The sequence below is a fragment of the Sturnus vulgaris genome, chromosome 8, assembly GCF_052056855.1.
Source record: "Sturnus vulgaris isolate bStuVul1 chromosome 8, bStuVul1.hap1, whole genome shotgun sequence".
NCBI classification, from domain to species: Eukaryota; Metazoa; Chordata; class Aves; order Passeriformes; family Sturnidae; genus Sturnus; species Sturnus vulgaris.
Window position 1 is genome coordinate 27764692 of NC_142250.1, and position 27589 is coordinate 27792280.

The following is a 27589-nucleotide window of genomic DNA, read 5'->3' on the forward strand; positions in this document are numbered from 1 at the left end:
TCCAATGAGAAAAGTTACAGTTCCCAAATCCTGATGAGGGATTAGAAAAGAGGAGACCATCAGAGCCAGAAATTTAGGCCAGCAGACTTTAGCTCAGTTAGTAAAGAAAAGAAGAACTCATCTCCTGTTTAACTCTTGAGGAGCCAAGGAAGCTAGACATGCATAAACCTTCACAGATCCTGACATCAGGCACTTCAGAAAAAGCCCAGATGAAGTCAGTGCTAAAGTAAAGCAGTATTGGGCAGGATCAGACAGCTGGATCTCTTCATCTACAGGTTAGAATATCACCCAGCAGACCTGTGATACCCAAACTGTGACAAGCAATTCAACTGCAAGAAATCCTACAGCACGTAGCCAAAAATGATATTACACTGCTTCATGGTCCAGCCTAAACCCTAACTAGGAGGAAAAAAGCAAGAAGAGACTTCTCTAAAAACATATCTGTGCTGTTATGGAGCCTGCCAGCTCTATCTTGCAATGCCTGGGAACCATCACCAAACTCACAATTGAAAAACCATCTCAGAGCTTCCCTGTCCTCTATTGTGCAGTGCCTGTGGGATAAATATTCCAGGGGTGGGACAGTTGCTCATCAGGATCTACAAGTCCACCCTTCCTTCTTTGGTCTAGATCTGTCTGTAACATGTTTGCTGTGTGTGTATTCCATCAGTATCACACTTCACTTACATCTCCAGAATGCACCAGCTAAATTATTTACCTTGAAAACTCATTTTACCATTGTTGCAAGTCATGCCATTTGCCATTAATTGTTTAAAGACATCATTCCAAATACTCCCTCCAGCTGAGTCTGATAAAGTATGATTTATCATTTTTAATGACTGAAAAATGAAGCACCAGGAATCGTACTCACACATGATTTAGCCTTATCAGAAGTGATAAGGTTTGTTTGGAATAAATCTTGTATATTCTGCTGATCTTCCACTGATTTAGCAAGTGTACATGATCTCAGCAGCATTTTAACTAAGTTTGAGACTTCTGAGGAAAAATTATTGTCAAATTCACAGGACAAAATCCTAGGATTTACACTGGGATTCAGATTCCCATTTCACCAGTGGTTGTACAGATGTAGACAAATTATTTAGTTTTTAGACCTTTTTAGTCTTCCCATCAATTGTCTGGTCTTGAAGTACTTCCCAATGTGTGTACATAGCTGTCTACAAAACTACCAGTAAGATTTTGTATCTATTTCATTTAATTATTTTGAATACAGTAGAATATACACCAATAGTGTATGTAGGAAAACCCTAATGACATCTGAGTAGCATATGAAACCAATAAATGTTAATTACATGGGCTTATATATGGGGCTTGAGTACAAATATGTATGAAATACAAAAAAATTTTATTTATCAGGGTAACCTCTGCAACACCTCAAAGGCTTATGGGTTCTAACACTTACTGAAATGATAATTTAGCAGATCTGAAGTCCAATGTGTTGCCAATGTGAGCCCAGGCTCATCCACAGGCTCAGAAAGAAACTTAATATTTTGCCAAATATTTTACTCTGGTTTTTCGCACTGCAATGGTGGGATACTGCAAGAGGAATCTCTTCTGACATGTTAAGAAGAATAATTTAAGTCTGCATTCAAAATGAGTCTTTTTATTGACTTCAGTGGATTCTGGATCAAGATCTGAGACTAGTAAAATGAATGTTAACCAAGCGAGAGCCCGTGTGGCTGATTTTCAAACAGTGGAATACCGATTAAAAATGAGATCCATGACTTACAAAAAGCTTTGATAAATTTGCATTTAAAAGCTTGTAAACCATTCCCAAGACAGGCTTGGATTCTTTTATTCCCAAGTTTTCCTTCTAATTCACTTAGTAGTCTTCTCTGTACATCCATATTTTTAATTTATAATGGACCTTGCTCTTATTTTCACCAAAGACTGCAATAATGTGCTACGTTAGTAACTGCAATTTAAGAAGAGTAAAAAAATCTTGTTTAACATGATAATCAAACATTTATTTTTCAAATTACTCCAGCTATAATCAGAATTAAAATCAGAGCAAAACATATTAATTATTCTGATTATTACTCAGCTTAACAAGGCTACAGTCTAATAATCAGATTTTATAGCATAGAAAACTTTTGGGCTTCTTATTCCTTTCTGCTTTTATCATTTATTGTAGCTATTTTAACTACACAGAACAGGCACATTTCAGAGACATGCAACAGGTTCTAAATGGGCATATTCTCAACACTGCAAGAAGCAATGTTACCTCAGGGTGGTGGGGCAGCAGAGATGAAGCCTCCCTTTCCTTTATGTTCTTGAATCTAGAACACTGGTGGCCACATAAAAGTAGTTTCTCTCACATATACAAAGTCCTATCTAAAAATAAATGCTTTTACTAACTTTTACTAGTAAGTAAATGCTTTTACTAACTGAACACTGAAGCATAAGCAAATTTCCCTTTAAATGACCATAAAATATACTTACCCTTTCCAAATATCCTTGCTGTGGATTACACATTTATGAAAAATATTAACATAAGTAAGTTAAGTATCCTCTTGAAAAAAGTACATCTAATTTTGCTGTAGTTATTGGGTTTGCTTGTTGTGGTTTTTCACTGCAGACCTCCAGACTATACTTAATACTACTGTGCTGATCACTTGCATTTATTCAGAGTTCTCAAAACTCTGTGCAGAAACAATGCTGGCAATTTCTGTCCTCTCAGGCATTTTTTAGGTTGGCTAATTACATTCTCTCTGCCTAAATTTCCTCTGCAGCCTCAGAAAGAGATGGTTTCCTTCTTCCTTTCCACACAAACACTTTTTGCAGTCTGACCACCTGCTGTTAGAGAGGTCCAAATACATTCTGACCTAGAAGAAGATATATTTCAGGTACAATAGAGAAAGGAAATGGAGAAGTTTTTGTTTATTTCACTGCTTCTTAGAAAAGTTACCTTATGCCAGCTGAGACAGGATACCAGGTGTTTCTGTATTTGTGTGTGTTTGTTTGCAGGACCCTTCCACACACTCAAACAGGGGAAAAGCTTATCTTTCCTGCTGTCCACAAATCAGTGAGGTGGAATTTTTTTTTTTTTCCTGGATTGAAACACATTAAGAAGGAGACTTTCATTTAAAGAATAGTCACTGAAGGCAGTGGCTGAGAGCTGGGTACCTTCCTGACCCTCTGTGAAAATCACTCCTTTCATCACACCCATCATCATTAACAGTGCTCCACAGCCACCCTGTCCCTGGAGAACCCCAGCAAAAACCCACCTGGGATGAAAGCCTGACCCAGAAGGAAGAAATGTGTGGACGAGTTTCACTTTGGATTAAACTCAAACTGGACCACAGCAGCCTTCAGTGTGAATGATTTGACAGATTACTGAGTAATATTTTATGACATTTAGGGATGGATTTTTCAGAAGAATGAGGCATTTATTTTTTCTGAGGTTTTGCATTTTAAGGAGAGAACAGCCTTTCCCTGCTTGGATTTTGAAAGCAGGCAGACTTCAAGAGAGAGAAAGGTCTTGGTTTTTAGTTTTAAACTCTCCCCCTCACCAGCAAAAATAATGCCGTTTTCTTTTGATGAATCTGCTTCAATTATTCACAATTTCATTAAATATTGGTGCAGCATGCCTAGGAAATATCTTTTTACTGAAAGACATGTTTTTTCCATCTCAAGTGGTAGAGACCATATATCTCTCACAAAGCAATAATACCCAAGTGTGTATAGTATAATGTAGCACCTCTTCATATAATTCGAAACAGAACATATGCACACAGCTTTAGTATGGCTGTAATGTAGATATATTGAACAATATTAACCTTCTTTATAGTGGGAACATACTTTTTATTATGCACATGAATTGACTATTAATAAAAACTGTTTGCACTTACATAGCACCTCACCCCAAAAAACTTAGTGAGATTTTCTCAGTGAAATGAATTCCTGTTTTGCAGAAGTCAGGAGCTACCACTTCCAAATGCAAAGCTTCAATGAAGCTTTTTCAAAGTTATGTGTTAAATGAGAAAGCAGATAAAGAAATAAAAAATTATAGATGATTAACTTTTTTTTTTACATTTGTTAAAGCCACCTCTCCACTCCTACAGATATGAGAATAACTCAGTTAACTAGAGGGCTGACATCCGTAGAATGCAGTGACACAGGCTGCAGTCACACAGGGAGCACTGACAGGCTGTTGTAACCTATACTGAAGTCTGTGCCCCATTTGGTGGTAGCTGAATTAGCTGAAGGATACCTGGGCTGTGCCAGTCTATCACTTGTAGGAGTCAGCTACAACAGGGCCAGACTCTGAGGCTAAGCTTTATTCACACTGGGATCTTCCTCATCACCCACGGGTGGTTTTGCCATGGAGGTGTCCTAGCAAAATAAAACTATATACAGATTTGGCTGTATCTACAGTGCATTCAGGGACCTACATAAAGAAAGAATCTAAACTTCAATTCCTCCTGACTTAGCTCCATAAGGCTACATTGCTGAACATGCAAACTTGTTACTGTACATCTGTTGTCCAAATGGTGGAAAAACCAACTAAACTCAGACTGCCTGCAGGTCCTGCCTGATTGCAAACACCAGAAACACCCTCAAAGAGCCACTTCGTGGCTGACTTTTCTGATCCACATCAACCATTTGGTGAGTATCAATCACATAGTTTTAGCTTAGATTATCCTCACTGAAAGCAAGGGAATCCCAAAGCCCAAAGAAGTGTGGGGTTTTTTTCTCTTCCTGATTTTCCTTTTAGCACAGACTTGGCATGTTTGCAAATCTCACCTTCGGGGTAGGCTTAAATTCACTCTTGACAGACACTGAGGTGGCAGCCACACTTAGATAAGAGTGGCTGTACATAGCATGATTTTAGTGGCTCTAACGTCACAGAAGCAGGCTGTGACAAGCACAGCACTTGCTGCTAGCCAGTTAACATAGACTGCTTGATCACTATCAACCACCAGCAGAGAAAAATGCTTCTATCAATATTATTTTACTGTTTATTTAGGGATGTGAGCTGCAGACATACTCTAGAAAGAAAGGTACACCTATCCAGTGTCTTGGCATAGGGGAAAGGACAGGCTCTGTGGCTCAGGAGAGCTGTCAGGTACACAGCTCTTGCTCTCCTCAACTTTCAGAGCACAGTACTTTTACTAGCCAGGCTCACAGCCTGTTTGTCCTACAGTTGCTGGAAAACCTTTTCTGTAAAATATTTGGGGCACATTAGCTGAAGGAAGAGAACAAAAAGATCAAGGAAGTAAGCCATATTATCATATGAAACGTATCTATTCTTTCACTTGGATTTTTCTTATACTCCTGATAATGAGTGAGAGAGAGATTAAATTTAAAATGTCATTAAAATGCTGTTGTTGTCCCTAAGGTATATACATATGTGCTTTGGAATTTTCACTCTTGCCATCTTTAGCAAAGTTTCAGTAATAATGAAAAGGAGAGGAAAACCCAACAAGTCCTACCAGGCAAAGAGCCAGAGCTCCAATTACAGCAAGTACGATGGGAAAAAAAAAGTAATAGATTTTAATTGGTGCCCGAGGGGGGAAGGTCAGTCTCTTTGGAACAATGGGAGTCTTTGGTGGTAATTGACTGAACACTCCTATGAGAGCTTGCAAATGGCAGCAACACACTTGAAACAGCAGCAACAGTTTTGGAAGGCTTGGCATCCTGGAACACATGGAAAAGTTTTGCTGTAGAGGTAGTACAGAAAGGGAACAGTGAAACCCTTTAACAAGGAACGTGACTTGGGAGACAGCTCTCAGCTTCAAGGTTTGAAATGTCAAGACATATTTTCATTAGAGAAATTTATTTAAGTTTAAAAAGGAATATTGGCAAGCCACTGGTGTTAGGCACACGGGGGTCTGGAGCAGCAAAGGTTTGCCCACTGGTACACTGAATCATTGAGTGACTGAATTAAGCTTCCCTCCACGATAACCTAGTGCTACTCTGCCAAACAGGTTCAAATGATTGATGATTTCTGTCCTGAACTTTTTTTTATTTTGGGGGGAAAGGTTTGTTTGTATCTTTAAGCAATACAAATGAAGGGCATGGTCTTGCACAGGTGAACTGCAGTTTGCAATTCCCACTCAGAAAGAAATGGTATAAAAGGAGATCTGGAAGACTGTGATCTTCCAGAATCAACAGAATTAGGAGAAAAGATGATTTTGTGGCTAGGATTTCAACCAAAACCCTGTGTTCAGTTTCTGTCTGCAGCTGATTATTTTTGACCTTAAAAAAGCATAGATTTGAAGTCATTCATAAACTAGGACTGACAATAAGCAAACCAAACCCCCTCCAAAAAAAAAACATAAATGAGCAAAGGTCTCAAGTAGAAGCAGAGAAACAGAGAAACTGCCACACTTTCTTCCCCAGCTGATACTACCCGGGTTCATCTGCAATTGTTCTTTGCTTTCTGTGAGCTGACTAACATGGCATTAGGAAGGACATATGGATGTGTTTGTGCTTCTCCCTTCACTGCCAAAAGCTAAGCACAAACTGCTGTCATTCAGATTTTCTATGCTGTTACATTGATTATTTACCATTAGTAATAGTAATAAATGGAAGACAAGTTGTACAAGAGAACCCAAAGGAACAGATGCTGTTCAAACAGGGAGAGAAAAGATCTCTTCCTATAAATTTTTAACTTATAAATAGGACAGAAAAATCTTGGTCTTGACGCAGAAGGGTGACTCACAATAATATGATTTTATGTTCTCAGGGCTGCATAATGTCCAGGAACAGCTGTGAGCCTATTGCCATGCTTATTATTAAGGAATTACTTCTAATGGATTGTCTTCACCAGAAAGCTACATCCAGAGCACACAGCATGTTCAAGAGTAAAGTTCACAGAATTGCTGCAGCTATGAGGAATCAGACAAGAGAACCCAGCAACCAGACCCCACACACAAGGCTAAATCCTCTCAAACAAATTCTGTCTGAAAAAAACAACACACAAAAATAATATTCTAACTCTGTGCAATGTGATGTGCAAAGGAGGATTAAACCAGAAGGTGATTTTTTTTGTAACCATATCTGATGAAGATACATCTTCTAATTCTGCATTAAGATTAGGCATCACAAATTGAGGTTCTGTGGGTAACTGTGCAGTTATGGAGAACATATTCCACAGCTTTCTGTCTTTGGTCTGTGTGGAAAAAGACACTGAACAAACACATAAGCATCTCATCACTCCACAAGAGAGACAAAACCCTGAGAAATGCCTGCACACAGAGAATTTGTAATGCAAGGACCAGATCACAGTTCTCTTCTAATTCTCCTTATTAGCTCTAATGGAGCAATTAGGTATTTGGGACTGGAGACTGAAGAGATTTTATGTTCACATGGATGAAAATAGAGACCTAAATGCATATGTGCAGTGGAGAATTCAGTGTTTGGCATTGAAGCTGTTCAGAGCAGACTTTTAACAACAATAGAATCAGCAAAGTGATTTAAAAATGTAATTTAAGTGCCATTATTATGTTCCACTGTTTTCAGTAGAATTTATCTTGGTAAATCTCTAAAGAATTTTAAAAGGAAACATTTCAAAACAAAATGGTTTTAGCTTTTTGCAACCAAAACATTGTTATTCTAACATCAATCTCTTCAAAACAGAAAAGTCTTAGATGACCTCAGCAGAAAAAAAATAGTGTTTTGACTAGGAATAAGTGCTTTCAATCAATGTGATTTTTTTCTTTCTCTAAATAACAAAATCCATTATTCATAATATTCTATATGCAATAGAAAACTGCAAATTTGATTTTTGCTTGTCAAATACTGTGCTAATTTAAATGTTTCTGTAGAAAATTATCGTTTGAAAATATTTCACCAGCTTTTAAACTGCAATGTCAGTTTAAGAAAAGCAACAAAAGTGTGTTGGCTCACAGTCTTACAGTAACAGTTTGCTACACTCAAAATTTCCTACCAAGTATTTCTCTCCAATCCTCACATGTTAGCAAATGTGCACAGAAACTGTGAAGGTACAAGTGTGCCCTGAACACCCACCATGGTCTGATTTCACTCCCTTATCCATGAAAAAAACCGCTTAGGAAGCAGTGGTCTAGGGCTTGATCCACTGAAGCACAATAGATAGCAAGAACTCCTCTGACAGTTCTTTATGAATGTATTTTGGCCAATGTCAGCCTCAACACCACCCTCAGCACTGCCTCCAACAATTGTTATTATCACTGTTCTGCTCCCTCAACAGCTTTCTCTCCTTTGTTCTCACTTATCCCTAAAACTTTTACCTTTACAGAAACATTGACCACAATTCGGCACTTCTGAACATGATAGAAGAGATTCCTTCACAGGAAAACTGAGTTTGTGCAAATCTGGGGGAGACCCATGCCCATCTGAAAGACTCATTGTGGTGAAGAGAAAGAGAATGAATTCTGTGTATTCCCACCCACAGCCTCCTTATGCCATTACTCTCAAAGCTGTGTGATAAGCATTGTATTTTCCTTGCTCTCCAAGTTCTACGCCCTTCCTAAATGTTTTAATTCATTTCTTGACTGCTGTTTAGAAAGAGGTGGAGAGATGAGAATCAAAAGACACAATAGAAAAGATACAGACTATAGTGCCTTATTTTCAGTAAGTTTTCAGCCTTGAATTCTCTGTTTTGTGTTCCTTTTTTATATTATTATTATCATTATAATTCTGGCTCTGGAAAATCTCTCTTTGTCCCTGCAACAAGAAGCCTAAGCCTTTCTTAGCAGCACCAAAAGGAAAAGGTCATTCATGGTTTTTGCAATATCTTTTTCATACCAGACACTTAATTATTCCCATTTTCTCCACGAAGCTTGGCTGCTTCCTCAAGGATCTCTTACTCTCAATTTGATGTATGAGTCATCACTTGTTGGTCTTTGGTTCTCAGGTTATTTGCATATAAGTCAAATTCCACATTTTCTTTAGCAGTAGATGGCTTTCTAATTACATCCATTAATCTCTGCCATCACTCTCCTCTCTCTGCATTTACTAGCACTTATCAATCAGAATTTTAATAATCAAGAATATTTTTCTTGTTTATTTTCTTCACTTTCTTCTCCCTGTACTGCAAGCACAGCTAGGCAGAAGGCAAAACCCTCGAGTATCCTGTCATTTCATCATTCATTTCTGCATAACAACACATCTAGACTGCAGAAGGAGTGAGCAGTTGCAATCTGCTGGCAAACATGCCCTACAGATTACACTATCTGCTAATTAACAGACAGTGCTTTGCTGCAGGCCTAGCAAGGGAGGGTTGAGTGGTCAATAGTCAAACAACATTTGGGTTTTTTTACATTATCATTTCCAAAATGCTACAAAACAGCCATTGTATGGTTATGTCACAGTATCATGTTCCTTTTCCCTTGAAGGTGAACTTCCAAAGATATATAGAATGAAGACAACTTCCAAATTCCATTACCAAAAAAAGTATGTTCCCACCACGATACAACAGGGAAAGGAGATAAAAGAGATTTAGTTATGTATCTTTAATACCTCAAAACCTAGAAGGTAACTGAAAAAAAACCCTGCTGTACATCTTTTTAGCCCAGCTTTATGGGACACTGAACAAACTGATTTTCAACCACTTGGGACCAGTTTTTCATAAGGAAAAAAAATCAGCATTATGGCAACTGGCTTTCTTCCTGGTTTAAACTTACTTATGGAAATGGATGGAGCTACAAGTTTGAAACTAAGACAGGTCTGTTCTTGCTCTGCCATCAATCCCAGCTGCCTGTATATGGCCTGCAATCAACAACATATTGCTCCTGTGCTCTCTAAGCTGCTGGCAAATATCCTTCCTTGCCAAAAGGGATATCATCTGTTCCAGAGTATTTGGTAAATCACAGAAGAATTAAAAAGGGATAAAAAAACTGAAGGACATTCAACAAGAGATTATCTGGTATAAATTTTAATTGCCCAGTTTGTAGAAAACAGAGAACAGACTCAGAAGGGAAAGAACACTTTTGAAACTCTAAAGTTGAATTCCGTGGCTTATTCCTCCCTATCATTAGTTTCAACATCCAGTGTGCCCTTGGAGACTTCTGTGAGATACAAAGGCATACTGCAGTGCTACTTTGAGTGAGGAAATGTCAAAACTGCCACTATTTTTGATAGGCTTACAAGAGCAGAAGTAGAATAAATGGGCTTTGATTTCACTTCATATCCAAGGAGAGATATGGATGCAGAGTAATGGCAAGGGCTTTGTGTGTAATGGCTACTGTGAGAGCTGTCATGTACTGCAGCCATAAATCAGAAAGTTGGGTAGCAGATGCTGCCAGACACTTCAAAAGTAAAAATACTCACTTTGAAAGATGAGGCTCTACCTTCCATTTGTAAATATGGATCAAATAATTGTTAATTATTTGTTTCCCCAAAAACGCAATATTAAAGACAGCACCAGATCTACAGTGACACATCTTCACTGACTCCAGAGAAACTACCCAACTGCCAGATCATATCCAACAGATGTGAGCAACAATCCACCTTTCTAAAGCAGTAAAAAATTATCCTTGTTTGCACGTGAGATGGGAGGCAGAACACAGTCTTCTGAAATGGAAATCAAGTCTGTACTTGTTTATCTGGTTCACAGTTAGAATCGCTCTTGAATCTAAAGGTATTACAGGCAAAAGTGAAAATTGTAATTGCATTAACCCAAGGACATCCCAAGATTATCAGATTTTCCAGCTACCACCACCAGAGGCTTGTAAAGCAGTCGACTTAATCCATCATTACTGCTGAACTGCAGAAAATTAAAAACTTCTTAATTCTCAGTGTGAGACATCCCTCTTCCCACGGGTAGTGAAGTTTGCTTGTGCACAGTGCTATCCACTGAACCACCCCTGCAGTCCAAGATAATCTCCTGTAGGTTCAGGATTTCAACTCTTTTCTGATGAGGTGGAATCTTAAGCTCAAACTACTGAATGAAACAGATTTAGGCCACTGCACTTAGAGAAAAAAAAATAGAAGTGAAGAAGAAAGGAAGGTGGAAGGTTCTTTCACTGGGAGACTATTGGATAAAAGGCATGTGTATTACTATCTAACCCAAACTGCCTACCAGGTAAGTGAAAACAGGAGATAAATCCTACATCACATTCTCTCAACTCCCTCCCTCCAAAATATTCTCTCTAAAGAAAATTATGAGGCTATAAAGAAGCATTACTTGTGGCCACAGCATAGGAGACATTTCATGCACCATCCTGGTATACAGCATTTAATCCAAATAGAAGTTTCCATTTGAACAAATTTATGTTTTGATCTCCAAAATGCTGCAGGACAAGGTGGTTCTTCCATTTAAAAAGGTACGAAAACATACTCAGTAAACCTCTCCTTGAAATCTCCTGTCCACTACAACATTTTAAAAAAAGAAAACAACCACCCAAAAGCAAAAAAACATTGACCATAAAACCCCAAACAACTCCAACCATTCACATATGCCTTTTAGGTCTCTTATGGCTGTCTCCTTGAAGGCTGGACTCACAGCCTGCAGCTAACAAGGACCTTTCCTTCCAAATGAAAAGAGGAGAGCAAGAAAATAATTGATTTTATCTCAGCAAGAGTGGACTGCAATCACACATTGTGCTATTGGCATGACTGACAGAGGCTGGTTTCCCACTGTGCCTAATTTCCTAAGGATGCCATCCCTTGGCTGCCCTGGGATTGACTCAGTGCACAGTGAGGTGTGCTCAGAGCTCTGCTGAGCTCTCACCTCTCCAATACAAACTGATGGCCTTCACACTAACATTTACAAGGAGGACACTGCCGGAAATAACTGCTTTTTCCTTGACTGAAAAAATCAAGACCTGCCCTCACATCAGAGTTCTGAAAGCTTCCACAGTGTGGCAGGTCAGAAAGAGAATTTTTAGAAGTGTTCCCAAATTGATTTTAGCAAGTGAAGATAAGGAGACTTCTGAGAAACAGCAATGCCAGGTGGAACTGTTCACCTCTGTGGACATTTTTCCCCAGCCCTCAGAAGAGTGGGTACAAAGGCAAGTGTAAGCACACAGCTCTGGGTCTTACCCTTTATACAAGAGGGAAGTTTACATTTCAAGTTCAAGAAACAGAACTTCCCTAAAGCAAATAAACTCGCCTAATACCACAGGATAGAAAGTAGCAATCAATCATTCCCATTTCAGCTAATAAGGGTACATTTTCTACTGTCTTGACTAATAGAAACTTCTGCCAACTATTCTGTGCAGAACCACCAGCCAATGCTAGAAAGAACAGAAGGCTAGGCTGCCATTCCTTTAATTTCCTTTCATTTAAAACTCATTAATATAAATAAATTTGAAGTAGTTGGGATCTAGCCAGCAGTGAAACCCATGCAATTTTATTTACAATAAATATCTGCTATCTTGGGGCTACACACTCAACAGGACAATACTTAACACAGTGTGATAAAGGTGATAAACACAAACAGTGAATATCAAGGTAGAGGAAGGCATCTGTAATCCATTCATCTTTAAAGAGAGAATAAAAAAAAGCAACACTGTTCCACACAGCAATTAAAATCTGAACAGTTGGAGGAATAAAGCAGAAAAAAAATCAAGGCAGGCCTGCGGAAAGGGAGAGAAAAAATAAAACAAACAAACAAACACTACCACAAAAATTCAAACCCACAGGAAATATCTGATGCACTAGTCCTATTAATAGCATAAAAGTCACTGGCAGATACTATCACCCAGCATTTGTTAATTAACTGAAGATACACAGATACAAGGGGCTCAGAAGTACAAAGAACGAATGGGCTGCACAAACTGGCTTTTTGCAGAGAACACAGTGTGCTTCCTACAAGGATACAGCATCTAAATTAGCCAGCAGCACTTCCTGAGTCAAAGAAAACCTCCAGTTAAACAAATTCTAGAGTCCCCACCATGACCCATTCACTTTTTATGTGTGTATGCCTATGATTTTCCATGCAATGAGTAAAAACAAGCTATCTGAAAGGTTTTTATAGAGAAAGACTGTAAAGTTTAGTGCATGTGAGTTTCTAGGAAAATGAACGACACACTTCTGTGAAAACAGAATTTCAAGGTATGAACCTGGATTTCTGTTTTAGTTTAGTTTGTAACCCATCAGCATTATTCCCAAACAGTATTTCTTCATGTAGAAACATTCAAATAATTTTATTTCTCATCACAGAAGGCTCTAGAAACCTAACAAATAAACCAGTGTTGACATACCTAAACCTAGGGATTTATTGCACATTGCACATATCTCTTCTGGAGACTTGTTGACAAATACTCAAACAGGCTCTGTGTCTTTGGCAAGATCCGTGTGGTACATTTTTTACCCCCTGATCTGTGTCATCTGTCATACGACCAGGTAGCACAGTAATTCAGTAAAAGGAAAGAAAACTAAAAAATGTTTCCACTTCTCTTTGCCAGGACTTATACATCACTATGTTAGTAAATACTTTCTGTCATTTCCTTCGGAAAATATTGTAATTCAGAAAAATGCCAAGCAAAAGCAATAGGTCATCAGTTTAAATTGTAAATAATGGTTGACTTTGTTATAATTTTTTTCCAAGCATCCTTTTGCAATATGACATTGCCTGCAACGTCTGGTTAAAGGATTTAATTTTGTTCAATAAAGAGACAAGAATTGGAAGTCAAAAGCTTTTAGAAATAAATTGGCATTCATGGGTTGTGGGAAGCTCTGCAAATACTGGGTATTTATAGACCCATTTTTTTTCTAGATGGAGAAGAGCAAATAAATTACAACAAACAATTTATTCAACACATGTTGTTTGTTCATTTCCAGAATGCGAAAATAATCAGAAATTCATGAACAAATCTATCAATTATTTTAATAAATCCAATTACATGCATTCTACTATTCACTGTTCTAACTGCTCTGCTTTGCAGAGAAGAGGAAAGACTTACATAAATGGTACACTTGCTTTTTTTCATTACAAGCAATCAGTCCTGAGTCAGCCAAGCTCAAAATTTACCTTCTGTTTCAATGGAACTACTCCTAAAATTTAAATATGTTCTAAAAGAATTTTTTTTTTCCAAAATAAGGCAACTTCAGTAAGTTAAATACATGCTGACCCCCCCTTATGGATCACTGCTGTAGCAAGTTCTCTCATCCAGTAACTTCAAGATGAAAAATGCACCATTTTCTTTTCCACTACTGAAGAAGCCTTTTCTCTCTGCTAAGGAAGGCCTTGTGGCACAAAGGACATCAAAGGCTGCAGGTGCAGTCTGAGAAATCACCACATACAGCTAATATTTAGAGAAAACACTGTTAGCATTTGCCCAGTACTAACTGCAGCAATGTATAAACCCTTCACACAAAGGGTATGAGTTTTATAAAATTCATGGAGTTTGGAGCACTTGAGTTTTGCATTTTAAAAGTACTTCTGCAGCTATCCACCCAGCCCACATTCATGAAGCAAGATGCAACTTTCAAAGTGACCAGAGCTTCTAAAAGTGCTACCAGAATTTCAGGGGAGGAGAGGGTATCAGGTCTCAGGAGCCACAGATTTTTAAGTGTGTTTCCTTCAGCTTTTCATTCCACAGTAGGTATAAGAAAGATTTTGAGTTTCAGTATTTTTGCTTTCCCTGTATTCTTAGCGTGGACACATGCCATGCCCTCTTAGCCTCGGGGGACTATTTGGGTGTCTAAAATTAAATGTTTATTGATGGAATAACCTGATGTTCTACAGAAACAGACAGCATAGGGAGGGCCTCCAAAAGTTGTCCCTGCAAGCCTAACTCTGCTCCTGCTGAAATTAACTTTGAAAAATTCAATCTTAGACCATTACCTAGGTCCTCTCATCACAGGTGTTGCAGCTTTCCTCTGGCACTGTACCATATTGACTATAGGCCAACTTTACAGCAGACTTCTGCCAGAAAAGTTAGTTCCACACTTCTGCCTGAAAGCCTTTTCCTTTCATTTATTTAGTTTTTGAGCTGGAAAGGGATTCGTTTTCAGGCAGGTCCATCTTGGATCCAGCTCACCAGATGGCTACACAAACAAGGGTGGCAGAGAAAGGCAGGGAAAGGAGAAAGGAAGGTGCAGGATGCAGCCAGAGGTGATAAAGGCTTTTCAATGCCACCCTGCACTATGGTTGGCTTGCTGAAGGACATTTAAGTGACCTGATAATTTCATTCTTCAGCTCCTAGAGAAGAGCTTCATGTCTTCTGAAGAGTCAGTATCAATGAGATGACATCTCTCCACTAACTTGGGGCCACTTAATTAAAATTTCAAGTGCTAAGCACTGTCCTCTCCAGTTAGGACAGCTCCCTCTTCCTTTCACAGTCTGTCTTAAAGAACACATAATTGTTTCAGTATGGTGAGAACAGCATTACAGTGACCTCAGCTGCCCAAATACACCCAGCCTCCTTTAGAGGTGAGTCTTTACTAACATTCTCTCCCAATGCAATTCAGTTTTGCCCGTAGTGACTCAAACTATGCACATGGACTGAAAAATATGGAGTAGAAAATAGAAAATTTTGTCAAAAATGTATCTCAAAGAAGGCATCCAGATTCCTTTCATGAATATGTCAGCATTATAAAGTCACAGTAAATTGTTAGTCAGTAGGATGTCTGAATGATTAAAACCTTCTGAGCTTTGAAGGCATCTTCTCTGCAGGAATTTGTCAACTCCTGTTCAGTTCACTATTGGGAGCACTTAAAAGACAAACAATGTTATGTACAATCTGGTCACTGTAGATGTATTTCTGCCATTTTAACGAGTCTCTCTCCCTTCCAGACAGCAAAATCAACACCATCCAGATGGAATGCAAACAATTACATGCACAGTACCTGTCCATTTCATAGCAATACCATTTCCTTCCCTCAAGTATTACTGGTTAGTGGTACAGGTGGTACAATTTGGGTTATATTTTGAGAAAGTAACACATTTTTTTCAAGGCAAGAGCAACAAAGATATTCCTGCTACTTAAACAGTAACAGATATTGAGGAAATTAGAAAAGATCTCCAGGACAGAAATAGCATCATAAAGCTAAAATGAGCCAACACATCATCACATACCTTACGTTTGTTTGTTGGGCAAACATACAAGTAGCTCAAAATAGTCTTCAGGCCAACTTTATCATTCAGTTTTTCATATGTTGTCCCATAATCTGTTGACCTACAATTCAAGAGAGATTTTTATAAGTACAAACACTTAATCACAAAACCACAAGTCACTTGGCAGCTTTTCAATATAAGTCATGCTTTAAATAGCAGAATGGCTCTCCAGAGCTTTTTCAATGATTCATGTAGTATATAATGATACTTAATTATATACACACAACATCATGTGCATGTTTATAATTTGCATTTAAATTAGATTAGGAAAAATTAAACCAGCCTCTTCCTAAAGCATCTTAAAGATGTAAGATAAAAAATGCTACATTCTGTATGCAGAAGATAATGATTGTCAGAAACGCCAAATAGCAGACAGCAAGAGACTAAGGTTATCAATTCATCATATACTCCAAGCTTAGACTAATTTTGTTAAGATGGCTCATCTCAGCACATTCCAAAGTAGCTTCTCTGACACTGACCAGCAGAAAGGATGGACGTATATTCTTGCTTTAAAAGCCACCATTCAGTAGAGAAAATATTTCTGAAATGAGGTTTGCCCATAAAAACACTGATTACATGTCTTGGGGAAGAACAAAAGAAATGATCAAATAAGACTGTCCAGTGTTCCTGTAGGAGTTACTCTTAACATGGGACTGGAACCAAGATCAATCATCAGCAGAGGTTTTGTTCATTATGCAGCTCATGCTTGCCTGAATTCTGTCCCAGTATCCCAGGGATTTAGATAATCAGCCTAAACCAGTAGAGCTGGCATCCATAAATTGCAGAAGGGGACATGTATCTGGGTAACAGACATTCAAAAGGATAACATATTCCTATATCTCATCTGTAACATGTACAAATGGGCTTATATAGAACTTCACTTGCAAGCAGTAACATGAATTTTCCCTTGTGCTAAGCACTCCAAACCAAACATTCTGAAGTAAAACCTTGGCACTCATTATTTTCAGATTCTCTCCTATCAGGGCAATAGTGGCTAAATTCACAAAGGCATTTGGCTGGAATATGGTAGGTGGAACGTTTCTGAATCAAGTACCATACCTACATTCATATTAAAGCTTCTGGGATTTCAAATTTTGCAATCAGTACATGAATAAAACAAGAAAGTAGCAGCTTAGGGTTTTATCCATGAAAGATGAATTGCACTAAAACGTGAATCTGCATTAAAGTTGAGTCTTTCTATTTAGGAACTTTATAGAAGCCTTTGCACGTATCTGCCTGCTCATATAACAATTGGTCTATGATTTATGTCCACAGATTTCTCCTTCCCTCCAATAAACACACACCCTCCTGTGTGCATGTATGACCTTTGGTGTTTAGAACATTAATGCCAAATTCTCAGCTGCTGACTGATCTTTCCCTTTATAAGGTCATCTCTCTCAGGAGCACATGTAAACTAACTGAGCTACCTCCTCAGAGGACTGAGGAGTAGGATACTGTTCTGGTTGCTTCTGTTACTGAATATTTCAGAGATGCTCCAGCATCCAGGTGAGGGGATCCACAGCAGGATGCTGAACACAGTCTGGTCAAGGACTTCAGCTTGCCCCACCTCACCACCCAGTCTTACCAGAAATGAGTATTTCTGCTGCTCTCTGCCTAAACCCCAAAAGCTACCCTTTGTGAAGTTTGAACTGACAAAGAAATGCAAACAGCAAGGACTAAATCTGACCTGCTGAGTAAGGAAAAATGTATTAACGAAATAATGTTGCTTTTTATTATACCAGTGACAACAAATTCAAAACGAGATTCTTCAAAAGGGGATAGGAGCAAAGAAAATCTCAGACATAAAACTTGCTTTCAAATTGTTCAAGAAAGGCAGCCAGTACCCCTGCCACAACACAGGCAAACTTATGTCAACAGCCTATTGCAAATGGCAATCTCAGAATTGCCAGCCACTTCTTACTTCAAATCTCCAGGCAATTGTTTTGCATTCACAGCTTTATTTACAGGTAACACTCTACACAGATGGAAGTGTGTGCTTCTGTCAACATCCATAAAAGAAACCGAAAGATTTAAAAGCTTAGAAAAACATCATTTTTTTCTTTCAGATGAACAAATTCACAAGCAATCGAAGGAGCTACTATATCTTACTCTCATTATTGTGTTCTAAACTGACAATAGCCAGTCCTTCCACCTTCCTATTTGTCAGTTTTTTCTTTTGTACCACTTTACAATTACCCTTAATTCCAATAGAGGGGATGGGAAGGAATATTATATACACAACGGATATAGATATATATATATACACACACAGCAGATAGCCATCTATAAGTGTTTTAACACAAAGAAATAGGAATATATACATTTGCAGAGCAGTGGGGAAAAAATAATTATATCAAAGGAAATACTGCATACCTGGGAAGTCTGTTGGGATCTAACCCAAACATATAACCAACCTGCATTCTTCTCATTTCTATTATATAGATATATGCATGCATATGTATACAAGCAGGTACTGATTAGCAGCCTAGTTAACGAGCTTTGTTTGTCTTATTAAATGGGTGTATAAAGCAGCATGAGACTCCTAACCCATAAAAACACATCAGCCATTGGATAGCCCTGGAAGCCAGCCTAACCTGGAAGAGCTGCAAAAGACAGATGCACCTCAGCAGGGTGTAGGCACTAATGACAGAGCAGGATCAACACATTCAATCCCAGTTATCTAAAGAGGAAAGGATATGTAGCAAGAAACATCTCCACGTTTTGTGTGGAAGACTGCTCCTCTGAAGTTCTGCAGAGAGAAATCAGTTTTAGTCCATCTCTATAACATGAGCAAGCAAATACCTGGAGAAATCATCGTAGAGGATTACACCCAGGACCTGTAGAGCTGGAAACAAAAATAAACTATGCCTTCTAAATAGCTACAGCTATTGGAATAACTGTATGTAAATGAGTGAACAGTAAGCCCTATTTTATTGTGTCTTGTGTAGACACGTATTGCAATGGTGTCTCAAATTGTCTGGGGGGAGAAGGGGCATGTGAGTGGTACATTGTGGATGTCACTGTGAAATGCAGATGACAGTAGATGAATAATATCTAGAAAATAAAAGTATTTAGACTCAATTCTGAACTTCACACCTGTCCCATCATACTAGTTGTAATTGCTATCATTAAATCCTGAATTTTACCAGTAGCTCTTTAAAATCTGACTCCCTATTTTTTCAGTAAAGTAGAGGACAATGCAAGAAGATAAACATTTTCATGATTACTAGCTCATTTCACAGTATAAAAATGTAACAAAATTGTGAGATTGAAGCTCTGGCTTTCCCAGTAATATATTAAAGCAAAACTAGAAACATGTAGAATAATTTCTGTTTTGCAAACTATTTGCAAGAAAGCTGACATTTAAATAACTTCATTATTATTCATTGACAGGGCTTTTCCCTCTCCTCCCGTCAGGGTAAATGACATTTCTATTACAGTATTATAATAAACTCCTGCACATTTTAAATAAAGTCACTGAATTCCATTAGTCCACCTACTGTCATGAATATATCTCAATCCATTCCTACCAATATTTCACAATTATAACAGGCATTCTGAATCAACCAGCAACATGAACCCTATGGAAATTTTCTTCTTTCTCAAGAAGCACAGACTGACAATCAGAGTACTGTCAGTTTGAATATATAGATTAAATAAATTCCCGAGCAAGTTGCTGTTTTCTCCTTTGTTACAAATTTAAGGTTTCCTGTAGTTATTTCACATAAGATGCTGAAAACTTGAAGAATCAAACAGTTGATCATTTGGTCAGGAGGGCTTTTTTTTTCTTTTTTTTTGCATCAAGATCTTTCTGGAATACTCCATGAAAAAAAAAAGAAAACCCTTACTTGCAGACTTTATGTTGTCTCATGTCTCCTGCTTATTGAGTACAGCCTTCTTCCCATGCTAACAGATAAAGTTACTTGTTATAACACATATCATTAAGAAGCAATCACTTTAATTGGCACCATTTACTTTTTTTTCTTTTCCCACCAGTTATACCTGGTTTTCACACAGTAACTTGACTTCTCCCCCCAGGTCCACCATGAGAACACTGCACTTCATGTCCTTATCCCCCTCTTTCCTCCACAGTTTAATTCGCTGCTCTAACCGAGGTACAAGTGGCAGCCAGCCCAGGGCAGCAGGACCTGAAGTACCTGGAACGAGGTGTGTGAGCAGAGAGGGCAGCCTGGCCTGAGCAGGAGCACTGTGAGGGATGGGCTCTGGCCTTTTTCTCCTTCTGCACAGGAATTTACCCCTGGCACCAGCCAGGCACTTTTAAGTTAAGCAATGACTATTAGATCTTGTGTTCCAACCTTGCACGTAACTGAGTTTGCCACCTGGTTTGCCTCCAAAGGGAATGGCCAGGTGAGCACAAGATTTGCCAGTTGCTATCATATTAATCTCTACAAGAGCAGATTTTTGGAAAGAAAGCAGATTGCAGAAGGCAGAACTGCAGAGCCACAGGCTGCACTTATAAAAGGCTTTCAAATGAAGGGCTTTCTGAATAAAGGAATAGACATTTAAAATGATCTTTCATGTCTGAATGCAAAAAAATACTAGAGCTGGTAATTCTGGAGCAAATTTGTATTCCTGTTTGCAGTACTTTAAGCCTGTTTTGTAATCTCTGCTGTAGAGTTGTTGACTTTTGCACTCATTTTTTCTGGGGATACTTTGAGGTGCTATTCCTTCATCCCTTAAATTGAAACTCTTTACTTTGGTTTCATAGCCAGGTAGTAAAGTTTCCCATTGATTTTTGCCACACCACCATGTTTCACAAAAGCTAGTAATGTCAAAGTCTTCTTCAAGAGCTAGCCATTTATGTTCTCATGTTCCTCCTGTTAAGCCTTTCACAAGGGATTAATAGATATCACTTCTGGTCTAATGCCTCTTTTCATTTAACTCCTTCATGTGCAACCCTGGTATTTTTTCCAAAAAGTAATAATGACTGATCTCAGTTTCTCAGGGTGAAACTTTTTGGGTTTTTTTAAATCTCATTCTTTATTTTCACAGAAAGCTAACTCTTGTTTTGCAAATTACCTTGCTTCACCGGCACACTTCTCATCACTGTGTGTCTTCTTAATTCCTTGTATAAATAATTCCCCAAGGCTTTTCACATTTCTAATGAGATCTGTTTGCTTAGCTCATGGAGACTGACACATTTTGAACAGAGTTTTACAATTCCACCTGGAAGAGTAATTGCAAGATGCAAACACAGTAAGTCCTGTGTCCTTGGACAGAATTTCCATGCAGAAAAGAGCTTCATAAAAGTATTGTATGACTTTGGTTCAAGAGGGCAATGATCTGACAGCAGTGCCAAGCCAAACAATTGGTGAGCATTTCTTTAAATATCTGTAACAGCACTGCACATGTCACAACATTAAAACGCATCCAATTTATCCAGGCAGGTTGAAATTTAATTTTTACACATCTCCAACATAAAGAAAAATAGGGTATTTCAAAACTCAAGGAACCCACATGCCTCACTCCCTAAGTGAACACATTTCTGATTACTTTTTTCTCATGAGGCCCCCAGCAGGCTGGCAAATAGTGCTGTTCCCACTCTCTAGGTGGGGAAACAGAGGGAAAGACTAGATAACTAATCCTACATTTGAAGGAAGTCTGTGACAGAGCCAAACTCAAGTCCCCTCAGGCTCCACCATCTCCCCAGTCCATCCTGACAGTTTTAAAATTTCTGGGGTTTTGTGAGTGTAAATAAGGATTGGAAAAAGTCTTGCTAATAATGGAAAAAGCGTGAAGTACAAAATTAAAAACAGTTTAAACAGGCATTTTAGAACAGATTTAAACCTCCATTTTGAAATTTTCTTCCAGTCTGAGTTGTGATTGTAGATTTTACTAGAAATTAAGTAATAAACTTCTGTGAGTTTAATGAAATGTATTTTTTCCCCTCATGGGAAGAATTTTCTCATCATAAAATAAAGCTTTCCCCCTCTAGAAGTCACCAAAAAGACTTGAAGAGGGAGTAAAAAATTAGAAGGAAACAATAGGAAACTATTAAATTGACATTTCTCTGCATAATCAGTTAAAGTAATTCAATTTTCTTCTTTTCATTTTCAATCAACTTTTATTTGGAGTAATCTACATGAACAGAAACCTACACACTCAAATTTCTTGTTATTTTTGGCTTAATATAGTTCAGCTAATTATTGCTATAAATAATTTAAAGATGTGACAAGCAAGAAAAGCAGCTCATATTTTATCATCCAATCCCCATTCTAAATATTGCATTGGATAATTTTTCAAAATATTATCCAATTCAGAAAGAAAGAAAATAGGGGAGTGAGAGGGCCATGAGATGCCAGCTGTAGATGACCTGCTTGTCTCTCCTCCAAGTAACGGTTCAAGAAAAATAAATCTGCATAATTTGCCTTCCATGCTGTTTCAGTAGAGAGCCAGTAACTCAGGTTCCAACCCATGGAAGCAGAGAATAATTGTTCCTCTGTCAAGGTTAACAAGAACTTGGTGAATGGCTTCAGAACACTTGGGATGATGACAGTGGAAAAATATTCCAACAGGAGACAAGACAGGTTGTATGGGATGAAAGGGAATTGTGAAATCAGGGTGAGGTTATTTCTTACTCCTATCTGTGTCAGATGAAAGGTGAAGGAAATGGTCAATTATGATGAACATGCAAGAGTTCCCAGTTGGACAAGACAGAAGAGCAAATCCACTCACACCATACTGCACAGCATTAGGCAGCAGCAAGACTTATGGCTGTTAAATGCAAGGACAGGCAAAAGAAGAATTCTCCTAATAAGCAGGAGAGCACACAAATCAGAAGCATTATCTTGGCTCTGGCTGGGACAGAGTTCATTTCTCCTTAGCAGCAGCTCCGTGTTCTATTTTGGATCCAGCATGAGAACGATGTTGGTAACACACAAACGTTTCGGTTGTTGCTGAGTGGGGCCTGTGCTCAGTCAAAGACTGCTTAGTGTCAGTAAGAAAATGCACAAAAAGCTGGGAGGAGGCACAGCTGGCCCAAACTGGCCAAAGGGATATTTTAACCATCATGCCAGGTTTATATAAACTGGGGCAGTTACCTGGAAGAGAGGCTGGTCACAGTTTGGGAACAATTTGGTGTCTGTTAGCAGGGGTGATCAATGGTATTGTGCATCACTTGTTTTGCTTGGGGTTTACCTCTCTCTCTCTCCCTCCCCTTGCTCCCGTTAATTGTTATATTTTACTTTGTTTCAATAACTTTTGTTGTCTCAAGGGATGAGTTTGGGGGGTTTATTTCTGATTCTCCTCCCTATCCTACTGGGGCGGGGGGTGAGTGAGAGATCAGCCGGGTGGTGCCTTGCTGCCAGCTGGTTAAACCACACCACCCGGCTGGCAGGACTGCAAGTTGAAGTAAAGTCTCTGCAATTGCCCAAGTATGAGGTTCTAAGTCTTGTAAGTGGTTTTTTATCACCTGAAAGCTTGGCCAATGGTGCTGAATGGGCTTAAGTACTCTTGTCCTGAGACCAGAATGATCCCCCGGAATTGATCTGCACTGCCCTTGCTGTGATGCAAACCTTGTCTCTCTGAACTGCTAAAGACTGCCCGGTATCTATTCTGCTAAAGCATGGCATTCATCTCAGAGATCAATCACACCTGTACAAGCCATGCTGAACAACCCTTAGAACAAACTAATCCGTGTTGCTCACTCAGCTTCTTCTTGGAGACACCTGGTAAATTCCCGGGAAAATAAAACCGAGGGAGGAAACAGTTTGTGGCACAGATAATCAATAGTACAGAATCAAAATTATAATGAGGTAAAGCTAAAATACCAATGTAGATGTATCTGGTTTTTATTCCATTGTGTAATTCCTTAGATCCTCCTATCTTACCAAACTAGCCATGGAACAGCATATTCAGAACAAACTTTTATGTGAAAAAATACAGAGACATTCTATGCTTGTAAGACATCATTAAATGACTTTTTAACTGCTTGTAAGATATCATTAAATAACTTTTTTAATGTCAGTTTCTGATGCCACTGCCTTTTATAGCAGAAGTAACATTCCACTGTATTGTGGAGAAGGGTTTTTATCTTCAGGCTTCAGAGACATTGCTGCATAAAGGTTGGATACCCAAAGAAAGGAGAAACATCAAATATTTTAACCTGAAAAAAGATCAAATTTGGATTAGATGGGGATGATGCACTTTTCCCTTCCTCCCTTTTACAGCTTCTCTAATTTTAGATGTCTGTTAGATTGGTAAATCCCCTTTAACTGCACAGTGTGATGGTTTCTCATGTCAGCAGGCTGAGAACAGAAGATTCTGGCAGCTGATAAAATCCATATTCAGATTCCCCACTCCTCTGCCTACTGATCAGAGATCAGATCTTGATCAAACTCTCATATAAATCCCAACTTATTACTGTGTAGATGCCCATCATAAACATGGAACTGGTTAGCTTCAATGATCAATTTGCCCTTGCTTGGTAGCAACTGCTTCCAGGAAATCAGAAGGATCTTTGCTGTCAGAATGAAAGACATGAAGATTTTTATTTCAAGTGTACAATTACTGAGCTTTTGTGTGAAAAACAATGCCCTGAGATTTGACTGGACTCTGTTCTGAAAGTGTTTCCAAGGCATTGTTTTGCAGGAGTGGACTGTAAAGTCACTATTTGCTATGGGCAACCCCATTTTGGGGGGTCAGCTACATTCTGGAATCTCTGCTGTGCTAAATGACCACTTGCAGGATTAGCTTTGGGAAAGGGGTTAGATGTCAAGAACAGAGGGCTTTGGAGAAATAACTGTGGAGTTACCACCTATTTTGGTAACCAGTTGGTTACCAGACTCCCAGCAAGGCTGGTGTTTGCCACTGAGTAAAGAGAAGGAACTGGGTGTGCCCTGTCCTTTGCCTGAGCAGCAGAGAGGGTGACTTTCCAGAAGTTTCCCCCCTCAAATTCTCTTTCAGCTTCTCACCTCCCTGTGGCCTCAAAGGCTCATCTCCAGCCCCTCACTGAGTGCAGCAGCTGAAGACAAGAGCAGTGCAGGGAGGTTGGCAACCACAACCCCTTTAGCTGTTCTAATCCAGCCAGCAGTGAGAAACAAAGGAACAGCCATCAAAGCAAGACCTCCACGAGACCTTCTCAGTGCTTTAAAGGCTCCAGAGGCTGGCTCAAGTGATGCTCTGGCTGAAACATCAGTGCCATCTATCCTGCTCTTTCCATGAGTCATTTTGTGCCACAGCATCTGGATGCATGTGGGAAGGACCAGTACCTCCACTAATTTTTGGTGGCTAATTAATATATACTAAAAATATAATACCAAACACCTCCCAAAAGCTGACAGGTTATTGACACTCGCTCATCTGATGGTGTGTATGGTTCAAGCAATTTCCCTGTCCCCAAGTCCATAGCAGTGGTTTTCAATACTTTCCATTTGCCATCACGACATTATTTTCAGTAAGAGATCCCAAAGAAAAGAATGAAAGTTTACTAAAAATAGGCTTTTTCCTTGTTACCTTAAGGGAATTTTGGGGGATCAGTGATACATAAGTGGAAGAGCACCATTCTGGAAGATGTCCTTGTCACCTGACTCATTTGTCAGATCAAACAGGGTAGGATGCAAATTGCTGCCCCTCCTTCATCAGGGTGAGGAACACTCTGCAACACTGCAACTCAGAATGCAGCCATTCCCACAGGCCCAGCCTCACTTAAGGCTCATGGTCATCAACAAAACAAATCTCAGCTTAGCTCTGATGGATATTAAAGTCATTCTTCCATACGTTTAAATCAAAAGCTGCCTTTTAAATTAGGATTGAGAATGACTTATGATTCTTCTAGCCATATGTTTACAGGGGCATACTGACATCAGCACACCCTTAATGCCAAATTCTTGCTCATAAAGTGGTTCCTTGAGTGTTGATTCTTCCCATTTTCACCCCAGCCCGGTGTAAATCACACAAATAGCTAGGACTGGAGCCCAGCAATCATCACGCTATTAACTTTCTAATTGATGGTAATGGCCAGAATAAATTTCAGGCACCCCAAGGGGTGGTTAATGGATTTTGTAGCTTGAGGGCAGAGCAACAGGAAGCTTTTCCATTAATCAGGGAGATGAGACAACCATACATGTCCTACACTCCCCAGCCCATCATAACACTGAGGTCATTGCAGCTTGGCTAAAAACATCCTCACAGCGGGCTGGGCTCAGTTAGAAAGTTTGATACACTTGTTCAGCAGAGCTGCCTTAGCATCCACAGCCACATTATACACTCAGAAAGGCACTTTAGCCCACCTCCAATTAAGAGTGAGGAGCAGTTTTACTGTGCCATAAATGCATTGCAGGTCTTCTGCAGGGTATGTGCTAAAAGCCAGAGAAAAGATTTTTCTGGCTAGCACCATCCAAGCATTTGCAACACAATATGCAATCTTCATTCCGTCCTGCCAGTGCAAATCAACAGCTAGAAAGCTTAAAAGATCCAGACAGCCCAAGACATTTTTGTCAAAATCACTGTCCGAGCTCCTTAGTTGTTATAATGGAGTAACTCCCAAGGACCAGTAGCATTCTAAAACCAGCTAAAAATGTGCTTCATGCATTAATTCATACTAAAGTTAGTTGGAAGATGCAATTCTCGTCCCTTAGGCTATGCTAATTTTTTTTTTTTTTGCCTTGCCTTAAAATATCATTATTCCTAAAATCCGGATGGAGTAAGAATCCAGAAAGGAAAGAGATTAAATTTAAAAAATAGTAATTCAGAGTGCTTCATTTCACTTTTACCAGTGTTATCATTATCCCTTCAATTGAATATTTTATAACAGAGTCTGGCTGTCACCCTACAGGAAAAAAAAAGCTCCAGTGAAGCAGGGAGAAAAATCAAAGTGAAACACTCTCAGTTTCAGATTATTCCTATATTTTCTGTCAAAATTTCATTTTTAAAATATTGCAGAAGATTAATCTGAATAATTCTGCATTTCCCAGAAGAAAATTGTTCTGCTAGAAAGGTTTTCACTTTTTTCTCTGAGTCCAAGCAATGAACACAGTAAGCTGTTAGCTCGACTCTTAACACACCACAGTAAGAAAGAATTTGTTGTTGCTGGATGTAAAAGCTGTGCTACTGGACTACTCTACCCAAGAATCACTAATTAATGCTTTTAAGCAGACAAACACAATGAGTGTTACTGTTTCTCTTTTTAAAGCAATTTGAGTGATGCAGCTCTACCATTTGTGTCACTGCAAATAATAGACACCACCCAGAGCCACGCAGCTTTCTTTATTTTTCTCCTCTCGGTTGGTGGAAGCATATTTATCACTATGTATCTCAAGGATCAGTGGGGTTATAAAGCTTGCTATTTATAGCTCCTCTTGGGGTATCGAGCAAGTGACAGTAATTTGTTCCTCTGACATCTAACCTTAGGTCAACTCCAGTAGCAGAAGATGGATTTTTACAGGAAATGAAATGAAAGTACACAGCAGAAGATTAATACTGTTTTCCAGGCCTGCAGAGAATGCACGCTCCCTATCACTCTGCAGAAAAAATGCTCAGGAGCTTGTGCTGTGTGTTAAGAGCAGAGCAAGCTGTGGTCAAGGTGAGGTGTTCAAACAGTCTATTAGCAAACTGATACACTGG

At 38.9% G+C, this 27589-nt stretch overlaps 1 protein-coding gene across 1 annotated transcript in view; it reads right to left on the reverse strand.

Moving 5' to 3' along the window:
* The window catches only part of LOC106850838 (VPS10 domain-containing receptor SorCS1), a 262520-nt gene that overhangs the window by 131236 nt on the left and 103695 nt on the right, over nt 1-27589 (reverse strand). The window contains exon 3 of the mRNA XM_014872450.2: nt 15968-16067. Coding sequence (XP_014727936.1) covers nt 15968-16067 — 100 coding nt within the window. The remainder of the gene's footprint in view (nt 1-15967; nt 16068-27589) is intronic.